Source organism: Lactuca serriola, chromosome 4 (genome assembly GCF_051521515.1).
Source record: "Lactuca serriola cultivar US96UC23 chromosome 4, Lser_US96UC23_V15, whole genome shotgun sequence".
Classification (NCBI taxonomy): domain Eukaryota; kingdom Viridiplantae; phylum Streptophyta; class Magnoliopsida; order Asterales; family Asteraceae; genus Lactuca; species Lactuca serriola.
The window spans coordinates 192,591,643-192,612,528 of NC_136411.1; the positions used below are offsets into that span (position 1 = coordinate 192,591,643).

Sequence of the window (20,886 nt, forward strand, 5' to 3'; positions counted from 1 at the left end):
TTTACATTTTGGTGTCTTTTAAACTTCACAGAACACACTTGTATTAAATTATATTATTAATGCGATGGATAATGTTGTTTCTTGTTTACTATTATTCTGTGTTGTGATATTGTACATGACGTCCTCCACCCCCGAAAGTTGCCGCCGTTCCGGTTTTGGGGTGTAACACCTACATGTCTCGACTTCCCATTATATACCACATTATCTACTTTAGACAGTGTGGACTCGTTGTCACAGTACATGGGTATTAAAGGCATTGTAATATCCCACAAACGGATATCCATAAGTAAATCTCGAATGCAGTATGCCTCCTTGCCTGCTGCCGCTAAGGTAATTAGCTCCGCTTCCATCTTTGAATGAGTTATGCATGTCTGTTTCCTGCTCACCCAAGAAATAGCACCACCAACTGCAGTATAAATCCAACCATTTGTGGATTTTGAATCGCTAGTGTAATCAATCCAGCTGGCATCGGAATAACTTTCATGTATTCCATTAGATGATGAATACGTCAACTCAAAAGTACTTGTCCTTTTCAGCTACACTAGCATGCTACCCATTGCCTTCTACTGCTCCATCCCTGGATTAACAGTATATTGAATCAGTTTTCTTACAGCAAATACGATATTAGGTCGAGTGCAGTGAGTAGCCTACATCATGCTTCCAACTGCACTAGCATATTCTAGTTGAGCCACAGCTCGACTAGAATTCACCTTAAGTTTCACACTTGAATCAAAAGGAGTGTTGAATTCCTTAATGTTCAAATTTTGAAACTTTGTCAGAATTTTCTCTATGTAATGAGATTGACTCAGAGAAATCTGACCACCTATCCTTTTCACCTTGATACCAAGAATTGTATCAACTTCTCCAAGATCTTTCATCTTAAAGTTCGAGGATAGGTATTTCTTCGTCTCAAGAATACCTTCTAGGTAAGTGCTAATGATCAACATATCATCAACATAAAGAAATCTAACTACGATGTAATTGGATGTATGTTTAGAATAAATACACCTATCAACACTATTGTGCTGAAAACCAAAAGTAGTCACAGTGGTGTCAAATCTCTCATGCCACTGTTTGGGAGCTTGCTTCAACCCCTACAAGGATTTAACAAGTCTACACACTTTGTTTTCTTTTCTAGGTATCACAAAACCATTAGGTTGCTCTAAGTAAATCTCCTTATTGAGATAACCATTTAGAAAGGCTGTCTTCACATCCATTGATGAATGCACAATCCTTTCAAAGCTGAAATTGCTATGAGAGTTCTAATAGAAGTAATCCTAGCAATGGGGGCATAGGTATCAAAATAATCGATACCTTTTCGCTGCCTATAGCCCTTAAAAACTAATCTTGCTTTATAGGCAGATATGGATCCATCTGGATGATACTTTCTCTTGAATATCCATTTGGATCCTATGGGTTTTCTCCCGTTGGGTAGATCAGGTAACTCCCAAGTTCCATTACCCATGATTGAATCCATTTCATCATTGATGGCTTCCTTCCACAAAAGGAGCATCTCTAGACGTCATGGCTTCAGTAAAGGTCTTAGGATCATCATCCAAATTAATGGTAAAGATGACCTCTCTCGTCACTTTCTTTTGTGTTCCTTCGACCAAATAAGAATATAAAACGTCTCCAAAACTTTTCTCTATTCTAGCCCTAGTACTTCTCCTTGGTTCCTCTACAAAAGGAGGATGTGGGAGTATTTCTCGAGAAGTACTTGTAGGTGTTGTATGACTGGAGTTTTCTTCATCCCTAGAAAACTTGTCCTCAAAGAATTCCACATCAATACCTGATTCAATATCTAATAACCGATAAGCCTTGCTATTGTGAGCATATCCAATAAATATACTCTTATTATCTCGTGCTCCTAATTTGGTTCGCTTAGGATCGGGAGTCCGATAGTAAGCAACACACCCCCACACTTTCAAATAGTCTAGGTTAGGCTTTCTACCTTTCTACAACTCATAAGGGCTTGTAGGAATCACACGACTAGTGATCCTATTATGAACATAGCAAACAGTCAATAGTGCTTCCCCCCACAAATTGTTTAGTTGACCCGATTGGTTCAACATACGGTTGACCATCTCACAAAGGGTTCGGTTCTTTCTTTCAGCCAAACCATTATGTTGGGGAGTATTTGGTGGAGTTCTCTCATGTATGATTCTGTTCTCTTCACAGAATATATCAAACTCTTGGTTGAAATATTCCCCGCCCTATCCAAGCGAAGAATTTTGATGTGTCTTTCAAGTTGATTTTCGACCTCAGCCTTATATCGCTTAAATGCATCAAAAGCTTCATCTTTTGATCTCAGCAAACAAACATGTAGATATCGACTGAAGTCATCACATAATGTGATAAAATACCTTTTTACTCCTCGAGTAAGGATTCCATTTAATTCACAGATATCATAATGAGTCAACTCAAGCAATGATGTGTTTCTCTTAACTAATGGGAATGGTTTCTTAGTGAACTTTGATTTCACACATGTTTCACATTTTTTGAAATCTTTTTTGTCATATTTTAACATTCCTTTAGTTTGCATCTTTTCAATATTTTTAGCATTAGTATGTGCTAAACGTTTATGCCATAAAGAAATTGAACAAACAAAATAACCAGGAAAGTTCACTTGCAACACGAGAACCACCAATCTCAACACTAGGACCACTCATACTACCCTCATCACTAAGGCACAAACGATACATCCCTGCACAATTGTTCTCCCTCCCAACATATCTTCTACCTTTAGTGATTGCAATTTTGCCTAATTCAAGAACCATCTTGAACCCACCTTTGTCAAACTTGTCCGCAGAAACCAATCCCTTCGAGATAGTAGGAATGTGAAGAACATCTCAACGGGTTACCCATTCACCACAAGTGAACTTCAAACAGACATCACCTCTTTCTTGAACTTCGGCTCTGTGGCCATCAGCACAGACGACGACTGTCCCAGGTGGCATTGGGTGGTAAGTGCAGAAGTTTTCTCATTGCCCACAAACATGCTTAGTGGCTCTAGTATCCAAGAACCATCATTGAGCACCGATTTCTCGGGTAAGGGGGTACTTCATAAAAATCTCTCCAAGGTTCAAAATTGCCACCATGTCAGTCACCTGCTCAACAGCATGTGCTACCGATCCTGATTTGCGATCCTTGCATTCTCTCGCATAGTACCCAATCTGTCTGCAGATGTGGCAAGGTCCGACCCTATTTGGCTTTGAGTTAAGATTCTGATGACCTGATTTCTTGAAGTTTTGTTTCTTAGGTCCCAAGTTCTTCTTGTTTTGTCCCCAAGACTTGGCTTTGTGACTAGAACCCCCAACTAACACGTGATGCATACTCTATCTGACTTTACCATGCTTGCCCCTGATGCGAGTTTCCTCCTCAATGTAGAGGTGTTTCATCATATCATCCAAGGAGTAGTCCTCAGATTTATGCATCATTCTCTTAGAGAAATCTTTCCACGAGGGTGGTAGTTTTGTGATAATCGCACCAACCTGAAAGAGTTCTGGAATAGAGATGGAGAGTGCGTTCAACTTGTTGACCATGACTTGGAGTTCATGCACTTGCTCCATAGCTCTCTTGGATCTTGGACCAGCACGTAAAGATCATAGAGCCGATCAGATAGGGAGTTCTTGATGTGACCCACACACAGTTCTTCAGACTCTCTATGCAGAGTCTTTTGCTTTTCTAGTCCTACGATGACCGCTGGGTCCACAGTTTTCCCCTCCTCGGGAATTGGATTAGTAGGAATTGGTGTCAGTTCTGGGTCCAACAAAAATGCGAGCTTCAAAACATGAAGCATGAACTTGACATTCTCAGCTCAACGGGTGTAGTTCTGACCATCAAACTGATCAAGTTTGGCAAACTCTTGGTTCATGAGGTGGAGGCTAGTAGTAGTGTCCATTAGTCTGTCGATTTATCATAATAAAAAACCTTTAAGAATGTTGTAAATCAAACTAATAGGCGTGCAAGGAAACCGACAAATAATATTGAAAATTATATGTCGATTAGTTGCGAATAATAGATCCAATTATTATTAATATATTTACCAAGTTTGGTTCAGAAACCAGATCTACCCTTCTCGATTAGATCTGATTATAAGAAAGGTAGAAGAAGACTGTCCTGTTGCTGGATGAAAGTAAATGCAAGACAGAAAAGTAAAATGGATCTATCGATGACTAATCTTGAACTTCAAATAACTATACGGATCGGACTCCTGTCCTTAAGGTTTTTACTTCGCTTCTACTGGCTGTAAGCAACAGAGTAAAACCCAAGGATATAATGCAGATCTATCTATTTTCCAACAATACTGAAGATCGATAGACACAAAGCGAATACTCGAAAAAAGGAAGAAAAACGCAAGCGAATACTCGAAAAAAGGAAGAAAAACGCAGAGAGTGGGAAAGAGCTTCAATTTTTTGTAAGAGGTTAATATGGTTTCCAAGGGAGCAATATTTATAGGTATTGAAACCCTAGTAGACATGAACCCTAACAAGGGAATAAGCTTATAAAGCCATAAAAGTTTCTTCCACTCACCAATATGGGATACAAAGGAAATTGCCAACTTGCAATTCATTATATATATATATATATATATATATATATATATATATATATATATATATATATATATATATATATATATATAAAGTTCCAACACAAATAAGGCATAAAGAATAAGGAACATCAATATCCCGGTCTACCAAATTTGAGTGAGTAGGAATCATATACATATGAACTCTCCATATAAGAGTACTTACTTTTTTTGTCAAGAAAAAATTCCATCTAGTTTCCACCCCCTGAGTTGGATGTGTCAACTCAACAATCCATCTTCTAGTGCCGGTTAGTGAAATTTCCATCTATACCAAAATCTCACCACCATCTATCATGTAGATCTTAAAAGAACCACTTCTTGAAGGCAGCTAAGAAATTCATTAAATTGCCTAAGTTCCTCATCGATATTAATCTGATGCCTCCGATTCCAACTCCAGACCCCATCTACAAATCTATCAGCAATTGAACAATCTTTATCAAGTTCCAACCGGAACAATCTTGGAAATGACAAGAAGGCACTTGATTATCAACCCAATTATGATACCAAAACATAGTATACATACCATTACCAAATTTTCTTTTTAATATCGAGTTTACCTGCACTCCCAGTTTATGAAGGCGAGAAATCGAAGTCACAATCCGAACCCATGGTCCAGCCCGCATGCTTCAATTTTGAGAAAAATTGAAGCCCCCATTGACACCATTTAATTCCTTAACAACTTTGACCCAAAACAAATTTTCATGAGTAAAGAATCTCAACCTCCATTTTTGTAAAAGATCAAAATTAAAAGCAATCAAACTGTGAATACCAAGACCTCCTCAAGTTTTATCCACAAGTTCTATCTTTTATAAGATTGTTATGTTTTTTTTCATTCGATAGCATATATAAAAATTCTAAACTTAAAGTCAATTAGTTTGCTTGATTACAGAACCTTATGTTGGCTCTGAACTATGTGCTATTGTGTGTTTCGTGTTGAGCTACTTGCCAACTCCAATAATACATGCATTTAAAAAATACAGTGGTTTATTTATGTCAGTATTTATGATCTGTTTGTTACCTTTCATCGTAAGGAATTTCAATATGATCATATTTGTCATATATGGTAACGAAAGGAGAAATTAGTCGACGTAGTTTGATGGAGTCTTTTCAAATGAAGCTTTTTGGTTTTATTTTCTTTTTGTGATAAGTCATGATACGAAAACGCACTAAGCCAACCATTATGTTTAATCATCATAAGCACCTTAAGATAAGATATTTGCAATTAATTATATTTATAGTATTTTTACAACGTGCGTTCGGCACAGAACGTTTGAGAGAGTTTTGGAAGTTTTGCTTTCTGGCGTATGATAAAACCCTAGATTTTGAAGAAAACACCCCAAATACAAATGCAAAAGCTAGTTTAGATAGCGTTTAACAAAACGATACATGCTGTCGGTTACCGGCTACATGCTAACGGTCAACCGTTACCGCTACCCGTTACATGCTACCAGTTAGTTTACCAAATACGCCCTAACTCATATAGTCAGTTAACTCAAGTTTAACTAGATGGTGTTAATATAAGTTCGAACCTATTTCGGTAGAAATACCGAACACGCCCTAACTCATATAGTCAGTTAACTAGACGGTGTCAATATATTTGTTGTGGTTTAAAAAACTAGATTATGACCCGCGTTAAATGCGGGGAACACATAAATAAAATACAAATTTATATAGATATTACAAAATAATTATAAAAAAACAGGGTTATTGGTATTATTGAAATCTGTAGAAATTACACTAAAATAGATAAATATATATAACGTTGAAGGACCTTTTTATAGACAATATTTTTTGTTTTATTAGTTCAATGACCTTGTTTGTCGCATATAAGTATCTTCAAACATTTTTACTTGTGACACGGAAAACAACTATATACAGCCAACCATGCGTGAAAATGGGTCTAAGCAAGTATAATCCAACATTTGACAATGTATTTTCAAAATATATTGTTATTTTATAGCTACATTGCGAAATATAACTGTTTATTTCAAAAAATAACAACTTATTTATGTTCCTTCAAAATGAACCACATAAAACCCCCCACAAAGAAACTATAACCAATAAATCTGCAACGAAACTAATCATCCCCTTCCACTTCATCTCTAATATCAGGTCTTTTTTTTTTCCTTAATCTGAGTTGTTGTCACTATCATCGACAATGTTAAGATTTATTGATGACTTCTTTTTTATTTTAGGGATAACTATGACATAAATCGTTTATCAGGTCCATCATTTATGTTTATATCTTCGTTTTTTTTGTTGATTTTGATATGCCTTCTTCGGTTTACCACCATCTTTATTTTTTTTCAGAATCCTTTTTTTATGAAATAACATTTTTTTTGTGAAATTCGTTCTACAGTTTTTAGTATGTGTAGGTACGTTGATTTCTTTGAAGTAAAGAAAGTAGGGTTTTTGTTCGATGTTGGTTCCTAGGTTTGGTTCTTATTTTTTGTGATTTCTCATAATCCATTGCGTTTTATTTTCCATCTTTATCTACAATCTTTTAAGTATAGAACATTTTATTCATATATTCATTCACTACAGAGTTTAATAAAGGAAAAAAGAAACACCCCCTTAGTTTTATTTACTTTGCAGATCATCGAGCCTCCATGCAAAACTTACAACATAATGAAAAAAAAACAAAAAACCCTTATGAGGTCAATGCCAATTACGATTCTAACCATTTTCCTCTTGTAACAATTGTCTCACTTTAATACTTCAAAACATCTGTTTTTGTGTTTAAACATATTATTGATAGCATGAAGGATCCAAGCATTGTTGCATTTTGGTTAATCATAATGCCTCAAATTATGGGAGGATGTAAATATGATGATGAGGTCAAACATAAAATATGATGGTAATACAAGGTTCGTCTTCTTCTTATTTATTTATTAACTTATTTTTTAATTCAACTTTATTACAAAATTAAAAAGCTTTTTTTTATTGATATTAGAGTTTCTTATTTAGAAAAATATGCGCTATGATCAGCTTCTTGATGCTATAGCAATGAGAAAACTTGGATGAGCAGGAAGTGAGATAAATTTATAATTTATTAACTTTAATGAGTAATTAACTAATTACAATTTTGTTATTGAATTTGAAATACAACAGGGATTATATCAATGAATCCTGAACGTGCAAGAAATGATCCAGTAGTAGCAAAGAACATTCGTTACTATAAAGCAAAGAGCAAATTAGAGGCAGAAGTGATGAAGCTCTATCCACCACCATGACCTCAAATCTATGTGTGTGTCTGGGGGTGGTGGGGGGGGGGTCAGTATAAACAAAAGTTTTTTCATTTATTTTTAGTAATTTACAAATTTGATCCCTTTGTTTAGTTGTCGGTTTTGGTCCCTAAAAGAATCAAGTTGTAGTTTTTGGACCTTGTTTCACTGTTTCATAAAACTTTTATGATTGCCTAAGTTAACAGTCTAACTGTTATTTTTTTTAAATGACCATTTTGCCTTTGAACCAAAACTAAAAACCATATAGCATAACAACAAAATTTATATTTTTCTTTTCTTTTTTTTCTTTTTTTACTTAAGTTTAGAGTAAATTACATTTTTGGTCCTTGAGTATACCTGATTTTTTTTTTCAAAAGATTATAAGGGTGTTTTTGGTGTTTCAGGGTCAAATGCTGACTCTAGTTTAGTACACACTTCTATTATACCGTGCATTCTTACCTGCCCATATATGGTACCGATTCTTTTTTAACAAAGAATACGAGTGCTTATTTTCATCATTCACAAGATGTTTATATTTAACTTTAAAGCTCATATTAATTGTTGAGAAGGTATATTTCTTATTGTTATTCTGTTACTACCGGAGACATAAGAAAACTTTCTAATGAGGGCTTTCATGTCTTTTGTACAACTCGTCTGTTATATTATGTCATGTCATCTCTTGTCTTGTCTATTGATTTTTTACAAAGGTATACACACACATGTAACATCATAATTTCATTATCTATAACATCTAATTTTGACATTGAGTTTACTGTTTTCGAAAATAGGATCATAGTTACTGATTAAAAAGATGGAACCAAGAACCAAACACAACATCAAAAAAAAAAAAATCAAAAACAACATTATACATCCAAATTATAAGTATTCAACAAAGAAACATACGAATAAGTAAAAACATATAAATTCGAAAACAATATCAAATTTATAGATTAAAAGGATTTAACGAAGAAGTACATACATTTATTCGACTAATCCGACTGATGGGAAGGTTGAAGTTTTTTTGCATTTGTTTTCTGCGGAGGATTTATGACATAATGTTTGTGTAAATCTACCCTAATAAATAAGAATAGTTTTGCCACATGTCATTCTCTCATTCAATTGGCCACATGTCATTTTGTCATAATTTTGAGATATATTTATTTTCCACTTGTCATTTACTTCATTTTTTATTTCCAATATATCATTAATATAACTTCCATAAATTAAACCTACCATAATGACTATTAATTTCAAATTTCAAATTCTAAATTTTAATTTCAATTTCAAATAAATTTACAATTTAAACCTTTGTGTTTAGCATTTTTTTTATAATTACCCGTTTAATACACAAATTTGATAACTAAACACATAATTTTAATTAATTTATTTTTTTGCATGTTTTTTCTCATAATTTTCAGTTATCTCAAAATTCAAATTCAAATAAATTTTCCATTTAATCATTTATATTAACATTTTGTTTAATCAACCCGTATAATATACGGGTCTCACACCTAGTCGATTATTAAAAAGGTTTGAAATATATATACAAGTCAATATGATGAAAATTAGTAGGTAATCAATTGAAATCTCATTTAAACTTAAAATAAAAGATATCATGCTTGAAAGTGTATTGGTTCATAATAATATCTAAAATTTTTGAAATTTGAAATTAATAGTTTCCGAGATTTCAACATATAATATATTTGGAAAGCAATTTTGAATGCAAATAAAACCTAAATTTAAGATTTACATTAATAACGAACCAATTTTGTAGTTGTAAGTTTGGAAAGAATTCAAGTATCATTTTCATTCAATTCCTACATTTTATTTCCTAATATAACAGGTTGACTTCTTGTTTGATCAAGGTGACGTAAGCAAATTGATCTAAGGGTGTAAAAGCTATAAAAAAAACACAATCAACGACCCAAATTGTTTTAGATGATGTCATAAAATTTCTCTTTTAATAATATTTAGAGATAAAAGAATTCATCCAAAATATTATTTAGAGATAAAAGAATTCATCCAAAATATATACGGTGTATGTTTGTATCAAAAAATTTCAAGGTACTTAATCGAGATGCGTAGTTATTAATTATTAGTACAAAATCGTTTCTTGTTCATCTTTAACATTAAGATATAAAAGTAGACTTTAAAAGATACGTTCAAATATTTACACAACAACTATATGGGCACAATATTGTTTAATGATATATAGTATTGTAAAAGAAAACCTGCTAGATTAGGTAATAATAACTAATATATAATGATTAAAAAGTAGCAAATTTAATTTTGGTTAGGACTTTGTCAAAAATCAACATAGCATAAATACAAAAACATTGAAAATGACACTTTTTTGTATTCACATTTTAGTGAAGACAACAGATCGATTTCTCCTTCTAACTTTATCACATATATACATTATATTAATTTTGAATTTTTGCGAAAAAATAAATTCTTAAAAATTACCACCTAATTTTATACCACGCAGACCGATACAAATAAATTTCTGCTACCAACAAATGTGTATTTTTTTTTATCTATAGCAAATATTTTTAAAAAAATATCTTTTTGATAACCAATTTGAAATGTTTAAAATCGTGGATTTGTAGCTAACACTCATAAATAAGATCTTGAAAAAATTTTAAGATGCATGATTTTATGAAAGGCTTCGTGCCCATGCAACATGACATAATCTTCAGTAAAACTCAATTACCTAGTTCTAGTGATGAACAAGAAAAGATGAGTTGAGTCACATATGTTTCTACCATACCAACGATCATGTATGTCATGGTATGTACTCGATCTGCTGCTCATATGCCTTGAGCATAACGAGTCGTGTCATGCCAACCTAATCGAAAATCATTAGATCAGGGTCGAGAACATTCTCATGTATCCTAATAGGACAAAAGTTTTGTTCTTGGTCTATGGTGGTATGGAAGAGCAAAGTGGAAAGGGTTAGCTGAGTAGAGGAGCAGTGACTTGGAAGAGTTCATGTTGGGATAACAATAAAACAAGTTATGCACTTCAGACAAATGTCAAACAAACTTTGGTGTAAGTTGCAAAATAAAACTTCCAAAATCTTAAATCAAATCCGAACACAATATCTAACGTGTTTCGATCAATGTGACCTACGCCCACATGCGAATGAGAGATAATATTTTATTAACTTTCTGTAACTATTACAAACACTTTATTTTGTATCTCAATTTTATCTCTCATTGAAAACTAGCAAATAAAAATGATGGGGATATAAACATATTTATTGGTAAGAATGGGAAACCCTAATTCTAATGGTTCAAGCGCACAAAGGGGTGCCCTGATTTCCATACAGAATGTCATGCAGGCATTTCTAGAACCTTCAACCTCATGAGCACCAACTATATACATTATAGGGCATCAAGAGCCATAATGGAGCATCACCAACCATCTTGATGATGCATTAAGGCATATAAAGCATCCATCTTGATCATCCATGGATAATATTGAGCATCCTAACAAACCATGCACCTAAATGGTGCATCAAGAGCCATGAAGGCTCACCATGAACCTTGATGGCACATAATGCTCCTTGATGGCGCATCTTTGTTCCTGTATGGCACATCCTTACTCCTAGATGGTGCATCCTGAATCCTAGATGGCACATCCTTGCTTGATGATCATCGCCAACACCTTAACACTCCCGAAACGCATCAAGGCAGACAAGGGTGGCACGCCTAGTAGCAAAGTGGTGCAGCTTGATCATAGGTGGCACGCCTTATGCGTGGATGGTACACCTTGTGCCAAAGGTGGCACACATTGTAACAAAGGTAGGGCACCTTACGTAATAGTGGCACATCACTGATGCCTTATTCTGTATGATTAGTGTATATATCCATAACTATAATTGGTATGTACTTGACCCGAGAGTAGCATGGTCCATTTGGGTTACATGGCACCAGAACAATCTAAAGGATGGATAACTGAGAAGAGGTTATTGATGGTGTATTAATATACATGGTTGTAGAGCTCACTACTCGGTACCTACTCAACCGACTACCGAGTAGCAAGTACTCGGGAGTACTCGGGGAGTACTCGGATTCGGTAACTCATATAGAAATATTTTTAGGAAATTATATATGTCAAAATCATAAGTTAAAACAATAAGTTGAATGAAATATATAACAAAATTAGATACATGTGAATACACAAAAACTAAAAAAACACACTATGGTCCCACTTCGTGAATAATTATTAAAGATTTAAGATATATATGTAGTAATAATCACATATGTGTGTGTTAGATAATAAGTCATTAAGTATACTATACATATTAATCACCGAGTTGGCCGAGTTTTACAATAGTGCTCGCTTCAATAAGGGGCGGATCAGGGAGTACTCGGATTTTGTGACTCGCCTAAGTAAGGGGCTGAGTAGCGAGTACTCGGACAAGTACTCGGGCAAATTGGTGAGTTTTACTACACTTTCAATATATTATAAGTTCTAATATATTAATATGAAATCATATTATTTAATTAGTATTGATCAAGAATTAATTTGGAATTAATTTGGTGATCAAAAGAGACTATTTAAATAGATGAGGATTGATTATGTAAATCATTAATTCTTATAATGTGGGCTTATGATCCATAGTTCTTTATGTTGAGCTAAACCCATGTGGTGACCTATGGATGATCCATGGAGGTTTAAACCCATGGACCATGAGGAATATGGAAGGTCATGCACATTATGGTTTGCATGGTGTAACACTAATTAAGCCACACTATATAAGAACCTCTCTAGCTCATGAAATCGACACTTAAGTGATATACAAGAGAGCTAACCGATTTTAAGAGTGCAAGTAACCTTCTCTCAAGTTCCTCCATTGTTGGTGGTGTTGTGTGGTTCCATTTGAGGTGCAACACTTAGGGCACTAAGTTCTTAAAGGATTAAGGAATCAAGCTACAAGAAAAAGTATGTCATTCTACTAGATTTTTGTATTACATATACTTCATGGTATGCTAGTTAGGATGAAACCTTGGAAAATGAAAGTTTGCATTTATAATAGAGAAAACATAGATCGAAGGTTTCTAGGGTTGCGTGCGTACCTTAGGAGTGTTAGAATGCTCAAAACCATTCAGTGGTATCAGAGACTAGGCGATGCTAGTTGTTTTTCAAAGTTAGAAAATTTGGCATTTTTTGCATCTGACTGCTCACTACGACGTGGCAGCTTTTACCACGATGTGGTGATGCTCCTGGATGCAGAATTTCGAGTTTTAAGGCTGGAATTGGACTAGGATCATTACCCTAAATTGCTTCTTATAAACCTGTATTTTGATATGCTAATGATCATGCTTATCCAATATAAAAGATAATTGTCAAAGTTTCATGTTTTGTATTAGTTTATATGATTAGGCTAATTACATGAAATGTGTTTGTAATGAATTGTCTTGTTCTTATGAGTTTAATTTAGATCCTAGGCAAATTGTGTGTTTTTCCTTATTATATTTTTTTTATCTGAATGGTTTTGACAAATTCCATAACTTGTCCTCAATTTACGGAAAATGAAAAGTTTTCTTTTCAATAGATCATTAATATCATAGGTTATGAACATGAAGAGTCTTTTCCCCATAAATGCTTTTATGAACTCCATAACTTGTCCTCAAGTTATGGAATGTCAAGAGTCTTTTTATAAAACCTATATTAAACTCATTAGTTATGGATTCCAAAAGTTTTTGAATAGTTCAAAACTTGCATTCAAGTTTTGGAATTTGTAAATGCTAAGTCTTACTTTGATACATTTAGTTCCAAACCCTAGAATTTTAAAAGTTTAAAATTCAACCCTTATATTATTATAATATTATAGGTTTAATATATATATGTGACAATCCGATATTTCGAGACAATATGATGGATCACAAGTCAGATTTAAGTCAAAATTTAACTTTCTTAAAATCTTATTTGGGTTAAATAAGTAGTTGGAATCGTATCAAGGTTTTCGTATATATAAAGAACCCTAGAATCCGAGTTATAACGAAGAAGTTATGACCAACCGAAGATTCTCGGCAAAACCAGCAACACTGATAGACGTAAAACGCGAGGTTTCAATACAATAATTTTTAGCCTTAGGTATCTAAATGAAAGTTTAAGATACCATTAAACCGTAAACGTACATAAAAAGAACGTCCAAATCTAACTTCGTATGTGGAAGCTATGATTTTTCTAAGTTACGGATATAGTAGTAGACAGCTAAAAAATCGAAATAGAGATCGAGAGACTTTTAGCTGACACAAACTAAATGAGAATCGAAGGTCTCAACAATAGAAGCGCAACGGTAAAAATTATGATGGGAATGGACGTCGGATGAAGAAGTTATGGAACTTTAACGGACTTTTCCTGCCCCGACCTATTAAAATATAATATTAAAAATAAATTCAAGATTTGCCGACAGAGTCTAAACGAAAGTTGTAGATCGTAGTCTCACCTTCGCGTCGATATAAAGAACGTCGAAAACGGAGTTTGTATGAGAAAGATATGAATTTTTGAAGTTTACTAAATAATTAAAATATAAATTAAATTCAAAATCCGGTATTATCCGAAGGAGGAGTCATCAGACCAATCCAGGTTACGCCCAGCGTACTCGGATGCTCGGCCTCAATCCGTCCACGTCGCTTCGATACTTTGTCCGAGGATGCAGTAAGCCATGACGTTGCGTACGCCCAGCGTACCCTCGTTAGTACGACCCGCGTACGCGAGGCTTTCAGCCCATATAAAAGGGATGCGAGGGTGCCGGCCATCTTTGCTCGTTTCCTTCCTTTCTCGCATCGAAGCTCTGCGTTTCAACCCTCGGAGCCATCCTAAAGTCCCGGTTTTCATATCCAAGTTGGGAAGGAAGTTTTAAGCTCCCAAGAATCCCGAGAAATCCGCTTGCTTGAGTAGAAGTTTTGCTCGGTTTTCGTCTCGCTTTCTTCAATCTATCAAATGAGTTCATACCCCTATAATCCACACTTTTAAATGTTTTATAAATGCTTCTATATGCTTTTAAGGGGGGGGGGGGAATACAAGTAAAACACACGATTATTATCGTGTGTTATATAAAGTTTCATTGTACGCTTTTTATCAATAGAATCATAAGTGATTTATAACTATTATAGGGAAACTTTCGTATGTAAAATATATCCCGATAACATCTTATCTTTTGAAATGAAAAATGTTGTTATATATGTATAAATCAAACACTCTGCTTACACTGTATGTATATGTGTCCATCTTAGGCACTACAAAAATTATACTTTTCATAACAAGTGAGCATTTCACTAGGGATTACTATACAAACGAGACACACTTTTAGAAAACTATAATAAGTATAGTTTTACGAGAACATCAAGAACTTTTTCATACTAGAAATACTATTTCAAGGAGATACATTCATATACAAGAACAAACGAACATTTTCATATGTACTTCAATTAGTTTTCACAAACCTTTTTACATGTTAAAACACTTTTAGAAACTGTCTTACAAATTGTAGGTTTCCTTTTTGAATCTGTTATAGTTGTGCTTCAAACCAAGGTTTTCTCACACTTAAACTGTCTTGTCAAACGGTTTTCGATTCGATTTATAAACTAACATCAAGTCATAAATTCTTATTAATTAAACTTTTCAAAGGTCTTACAAAACTTCTTTTATACTTTTATATTATAAATTGCATGCCTCTATATGTATAGTTATATAAGAAATGTTTAAAAGACTTAGGAAGGCTATCCACCCTGTTTCCTTTTCCTCGATTTGGATGTGGTCTGGTGGGATATCGGGTACCCATCCGAAGGTCGTTTAAATATTAGTTATATATCATGTGTACATATATAGTCATAAATGTTCCATCAGTTAATTCAGTTCCGACACTCTTGGGTAGCAAGGGTGTATAAACCTACTTCGACACTCATCAATTACATTCTAGTAAACTATTATAGGAATAGTTTAGTAGATACAAAACATTATACCTATTACAAGAAATTACACCAGATTCAGTTCATTCATGATCTAAACTACATGCTATATGAAGGGATACTCTTACAGAGATTCCTCTTACATGGATACACTTATATGGATACTCTTACAGAGATTCCTCTTACATGGATACACTTATAGGGATACTTTTACATTGATACTATATGATAAGAAACTATAAGGGACTAACCATTCCTAAACCCGGCTGTTAGCAACAGAGGTAAATGGACATCTACGGATGTCTACGGTTGATACCGTTACAGGTATACTTACCGGACTAACCATTCCGGAAGCCACCTGTTAGCAACAGAGGTAATGAACATCTACTGATGCCTACGGTTAATACTTATACTAGGGAGACCTTTACGGGACTAACCATTCCTTCAACCTGCTGTTAGCTACAGAGGAAAATGAACATCTATGGATAATCAAGGAGAATACGTTTCGGCAGTCGCGATGTCGTGTTTATCCTAATACAAAAGGAGAATACTTATATGGCTATATCCCTATTACTTTTATTTTGTGATAAATTCATGTAAACGATGAGGTAGACTATATATTGTTAATAGTAGTCATAAAGGGGAAAACCATCTTTGTTACAGCAAAACATACAAGTCTTGATAGAGGACTACCTTCAAAACAATCAGGTCTTGGTTAAAGACTATTTTCAAAACATTCCGGTCTTGGTAGAAGACTACTTTTTATACTAATAGAAAATATGAGATTTTCTAGGATTTTTTTTCAAAACATATACAAACAATTACATTGAACGATTTCAAATGTTATCATCAAACTTATACGAACAATGACATTAAATACTTATGAACTCACCAGCTTAAATGCTGACCTACACTTTCAAAATAACTTGTATTCTCAGGTCACCAATAGACAGGTACGATGACCAGGTTTTGCGAAGACGGAGTAGTCAAGACTCGTCTTTTATTTTGATTACTTGTTGTAATGTCTTATTACTATGAAAGAACACACGTGTATTAAACTATTACTATTAATGCAATGGATGATGTTGTTGCCTGTATACTACTTCACATTGTTGTGATACATACATGACGTCCGCTGCCCTAGAACGTTTCCGCCGTTCTCAGTTTTGGGGTGTGACTATATATATATATATATATATATATATATATATATATATATATATATATATATATATATATAAGAGTAAAGTCAGTCTTACCGTTAGTAGGTCTCATTCACGAAGTTAGCCGAACGGTTTTGACATGACATTTAAATTCTCATTAATAGTATAATGAAATACCAAGTAACTAAACACTTATAAATTCCCAAATCTTAGTTACTTAGGAAAATGTGAATATGGTGCTAACCCATGAAATTGCACTTTGCACCTTGTTAAATCCTTAGTAGAGCGTGTGTGGTTAACCGGGACATTAATATGGACTGACAGTTCGTGGAAAAGGGTAGCTTGATGTTTATCATAGATCAATGGTGCATGTGTGGTTAACCGACACAATGATTAGGTGGTTTTATCATTGGCTGTAGCAAGCTAATTTTCAAGGTTATTCACACCTTGTTTGTGATCCTCGGCATCCCAGTCACAAACTTGAAGGGAGGAATCGAGATTTAAACATGTCACTGAAAGTTTCAATGGATCACAAAGGATCTAGGAATTTCAATTCACTGAAAACCTAAAATTCTTTTTCGTTTTTCGTGTTGGAGATTGGTAAATCGTCATTTACCTACCTTCAAATATTCTGTAGTTTCCATTACAGCATCCCTCTTCCAAAATAGTAAAATATTATGTTGGGTCCTAGCCTTAATATTTCGTGTTGGGTGTTATATTAAGGACTTAAGTCATCTAACTTGAATTTCTCTAAATGTAGATGTCTAGTTCAGACAACTATGGTCTTCTCGAATCTTTTGAAAAAAAACTTTCTTTATAAAGAGGATTTTCCAAAAGGCAATCAAGGTGAAACATTAACCCCTTCTTCATGCTATAGTGGAACTTCACTTCCTCCACCTTCTCCAATAATTCTCCTTAACCCACAAGTTCTAAGTCACTCAAAGCCCTATTGGCAGGGAGGAAAGTTTGTATGTGCTCACGTCTTGGTGATGAAGTTACATATTGACAAGTTGGGACAGTTTGGTCTCTAAGTCTCAAGGAAGTTGGTTGTTGACTGGGTTCTTCAATAACTTCCGGAGTCATATAGTGAGTTTATTAAGGACTACTATGTGACAGACCACAACATGAACCATGTTGATCTAACATATTTGCTGGTTGATGCTGAATCAACAATGATTTGGCGCACTGTTAAAGAATTTTTTTTTGGAAGATCTACTCCCCAAACTTCCATGGACATTGACAATGGCAACATTGGATGTCCAGAAAAGCTTTTTCTTTCCAAAGGAAAGGGATCGACCATGGTCAAGTCATTTGACCAAATGGTAAAGAGAAAGGCTAGGTCTGAGATAGTCATGTGTACCATTCCTAAAGTGTCCATATGTTTCTATTGCCAATAAAAGGGGCATTGGTTGCGAAGTTGCCCTGACTACCTGAAAGATCTGAGAAAAGGTAGAATCGAAATGTTTGACTCCGCTTCGAGTAAATCTACTATCTAACTCTATTAAGTTCATAATTGTTGATTCTTAACACATGATGTGACAAGGTTGCATTTTGATGTTTTGTAGGATCATGTAAAGGGAAGGAAGCTTAAAGGAAGAGTATTCAGAATCTGGTCGCAAAGATGGATTTCAATTGCATGGTTCGATGATCGGATTTTTAAGTTGCTACTTAAAAGTTGTGATAGATTGCTTAGAAATGTGTAGTAACATAGTTTTCATTTGTAATTGCATTTTAAGGAAAAGTTTTCCCTCATATTTTAAAATAAATAAAATTTTGTTTTATTACATCTCCTTGCAATAGCATTAGTGAAAATTTATGTTTGTATGTGTCTATGTTAGGAATATGGATTTGATTCTTTCGTTTGCGGTAGTGTGAAAGTTTACCAAATAAGGAAAGATTCTCATCACACAAGTTTCAGTTGGATAGAAACTTGGAATCATGCAACTTGTAGTGTGTGATGGATGAGAACCTTCATCTTTGGGAAATTAAGACTAATTCCTTGTTCACATGAATATGTGAGTTAAGTGAAGGACTAGGGATCGGGTACACTGGGTGTGCACTAGTCAAGATCCACCACAAAGATCGATAAAATTGTTCGTCATGGTTTACTAAAGTTTGGTAAATATGGTTATGCTTACAAGTTTAAGTATATTTCTGAAATATTAGAAAAAGTTCAATGTATGGCAGAATGAATAAGAAGAATCAAACTAGGTAGAAAGATAAAAGTTTCTCCAATCTGAAAAGTTGGGAGAGTACTTGAGTATCATGTTTTATGACCATCTTAATGATTATGGAAAACCATATCACAATTGATCCTCTAAAGATACCTTAGTGCATTTGTATGGCTAAGACGAGGTATCGTGAATTGTTGAAATAGTTTAAATCAAGAAGATGAGTCATACTTTATTCCCAAAACAAGCCTTAGAGTCATACTCCAAGATTTTGCCTTGAGTGACATTAAATTAAGAAGGTTTATAACACTTAACAAATGTAGAGTAAAATGGTTTTTGCTCATTTACATTTGAAATTGGTAAGTTGTGATGTCTTGGTAAGGACAAAGACCAACTAAGACCAATTGTGTGAAGTCTTTATCTTTATAAGAATCTGCACTAACTCTTGAATATTTGTTTGTCAAGGAATGGTTCATGAAAAGAGAATCTTATATGTCAAGAGGTCAGTGGGAGTCTTAAAGATCTAGACAAGTTTCAAGAACTAATCAAGAATAAACCTAATGTTAAACACTAGCACATGACTTGAGGTTTGTAACCTATCGTGTTGCCATATTCTTGTTTCTGTGCCCGATCCAGTTGGCTGACTATGTATGTGAGTTCTATGAGTTCTCAGTTGTTTGCATAACAACTTCGAAGCAATGACAGACCCTTGTGCTTCCAGGTGACAAGAAATTAAGATTGAAAGAGTTCAGTCCATATGAGTTTGGATTTTTCACTAACCATGTCTTGTGATTATGGTTTTGACAAATTCACATGGATAGGAACACATACACCATAAAATCTAAGTGTCATAAGGTTTCTCTCCAATTCATGAAAATGATTGTGAGGAAATGCTTTGACAAAGTAAATTTTAAGGAGATAGCAATTGTGATATTTGAATTCTCCAAATTCAATTATGGTTACGGCATCCCTCTTAATAATTTGAATCGTGAGAAATGGAAATGAGTCTAAATATTTGGAACTTATTGTCGTAAGTTCTGAATAGTTAAGACACACATGTGACCTATGTAAAGAAAGATGTATGCGTTTGAGAAGCCTAGATAAAGTCTTATCGAAACATCTCGTATCAGAAATCTGAACCTTGGTAACAAAGTCAATAAGTATTGATTTATAGAAGTCCAACTGATTTCTAAGTACATGCCAAACCTAGTGGGAGCATAAGTGTTATGCTGGTAAGATAATTATTATCATGCTAGTGGGAGCATAATTATTATGGTAAGTGTTGCAAGTTAGCAATGTTAATTATAGAAAAAAAAAGTTTCAATTCGCAAAGTTGTGGGTTAGAAAAGTTGTTTTTCTATAATTAAGGGAGAGAAATTTATACTTCATTTCAAAATCTAAAAGCTTAGATTGAGGTTTCTAATCAAATTTAGTCATATATATATATATATATATATATATATATATATATATATATATATATATATATATATATATATATGAATGTTAAGTTGGAATGGTTTGAAATAAGGAAATTCTATATATGGAAACGTTAATTGCGGTCTCAAAATTTGATTATGATTACGGCATCCCTCTTCATAATCAAAAGTATGAGAACATGGCAAGTAGAAATATTATAACAAAAGGCTGATCAAGTATCATGTCTTTGTTGGATTAATGTCTAAGTCCATAACTATAATTGGTGAGACTTGACTCGACCCGGCATGGTCCATTTGGGTTGCATGGCATCATGCATTTGGATAGACTATAATGAGAGAAATAACACTTAAAGTTGGTTAATATATTATAAGT

At 34.0% G+C, this 20,886-nt stretch overlaps 1 protein-coding gene across 1 annotated transcript; it reads right to left on the reverse strand.

Annotated features, from left to right (window-relative positions):
• Positions 1-647: 647 nt before the first annotated feature.
• On the reverse strand, positions 648-2,777 carry LOC145099092 (uncharacterized). The gene is made up of 3 exons (XM_079036681.1): positions 2,627-2,777; positions 2,075-2,571; positions 648-1,094 (listed from the first exon to the last, which is right to left on the reverse strand). The coding sequence occupies exons 1-3, from the start codon at positions 2,775-2,777 to the stop codon at positions 648-650; spliced, it is 1,095 nt and encodes a 364-aa protein (XP_078892807.1).
• Between the last annotated feature and the right edge of the window lie 18,109 nt (positions 2,778-20,886).

What these genes read in the sequence shown, in the direction of transcription:
- LOC145099092 (XM_079036681.1), bottom strand. Translation starts at nt 2,777, where the DNA reads ATGGTTCTTGAATTAGGCAAAATTGCAATCACTAAAGGTAGAAGATAT. An exon ending in TGGTGGTTCTCGTGTTGCAA is followed by an intron (nt 2,572 to 2,626) that starts GTGAACTTTCCT and finishes ATAAACGTTTAG; the next exon opens with CACATACTAATGCTAAAAAT. An exon ending in CCTTTGTGAGATGGTCAACC is followed by an intron (nt 1,095 to 2,074) that starts GTATGTTGAACC and finishes AAATCCTTGTAG; the next exon opens with GGGTTGAAGCAAGCTCCCAA.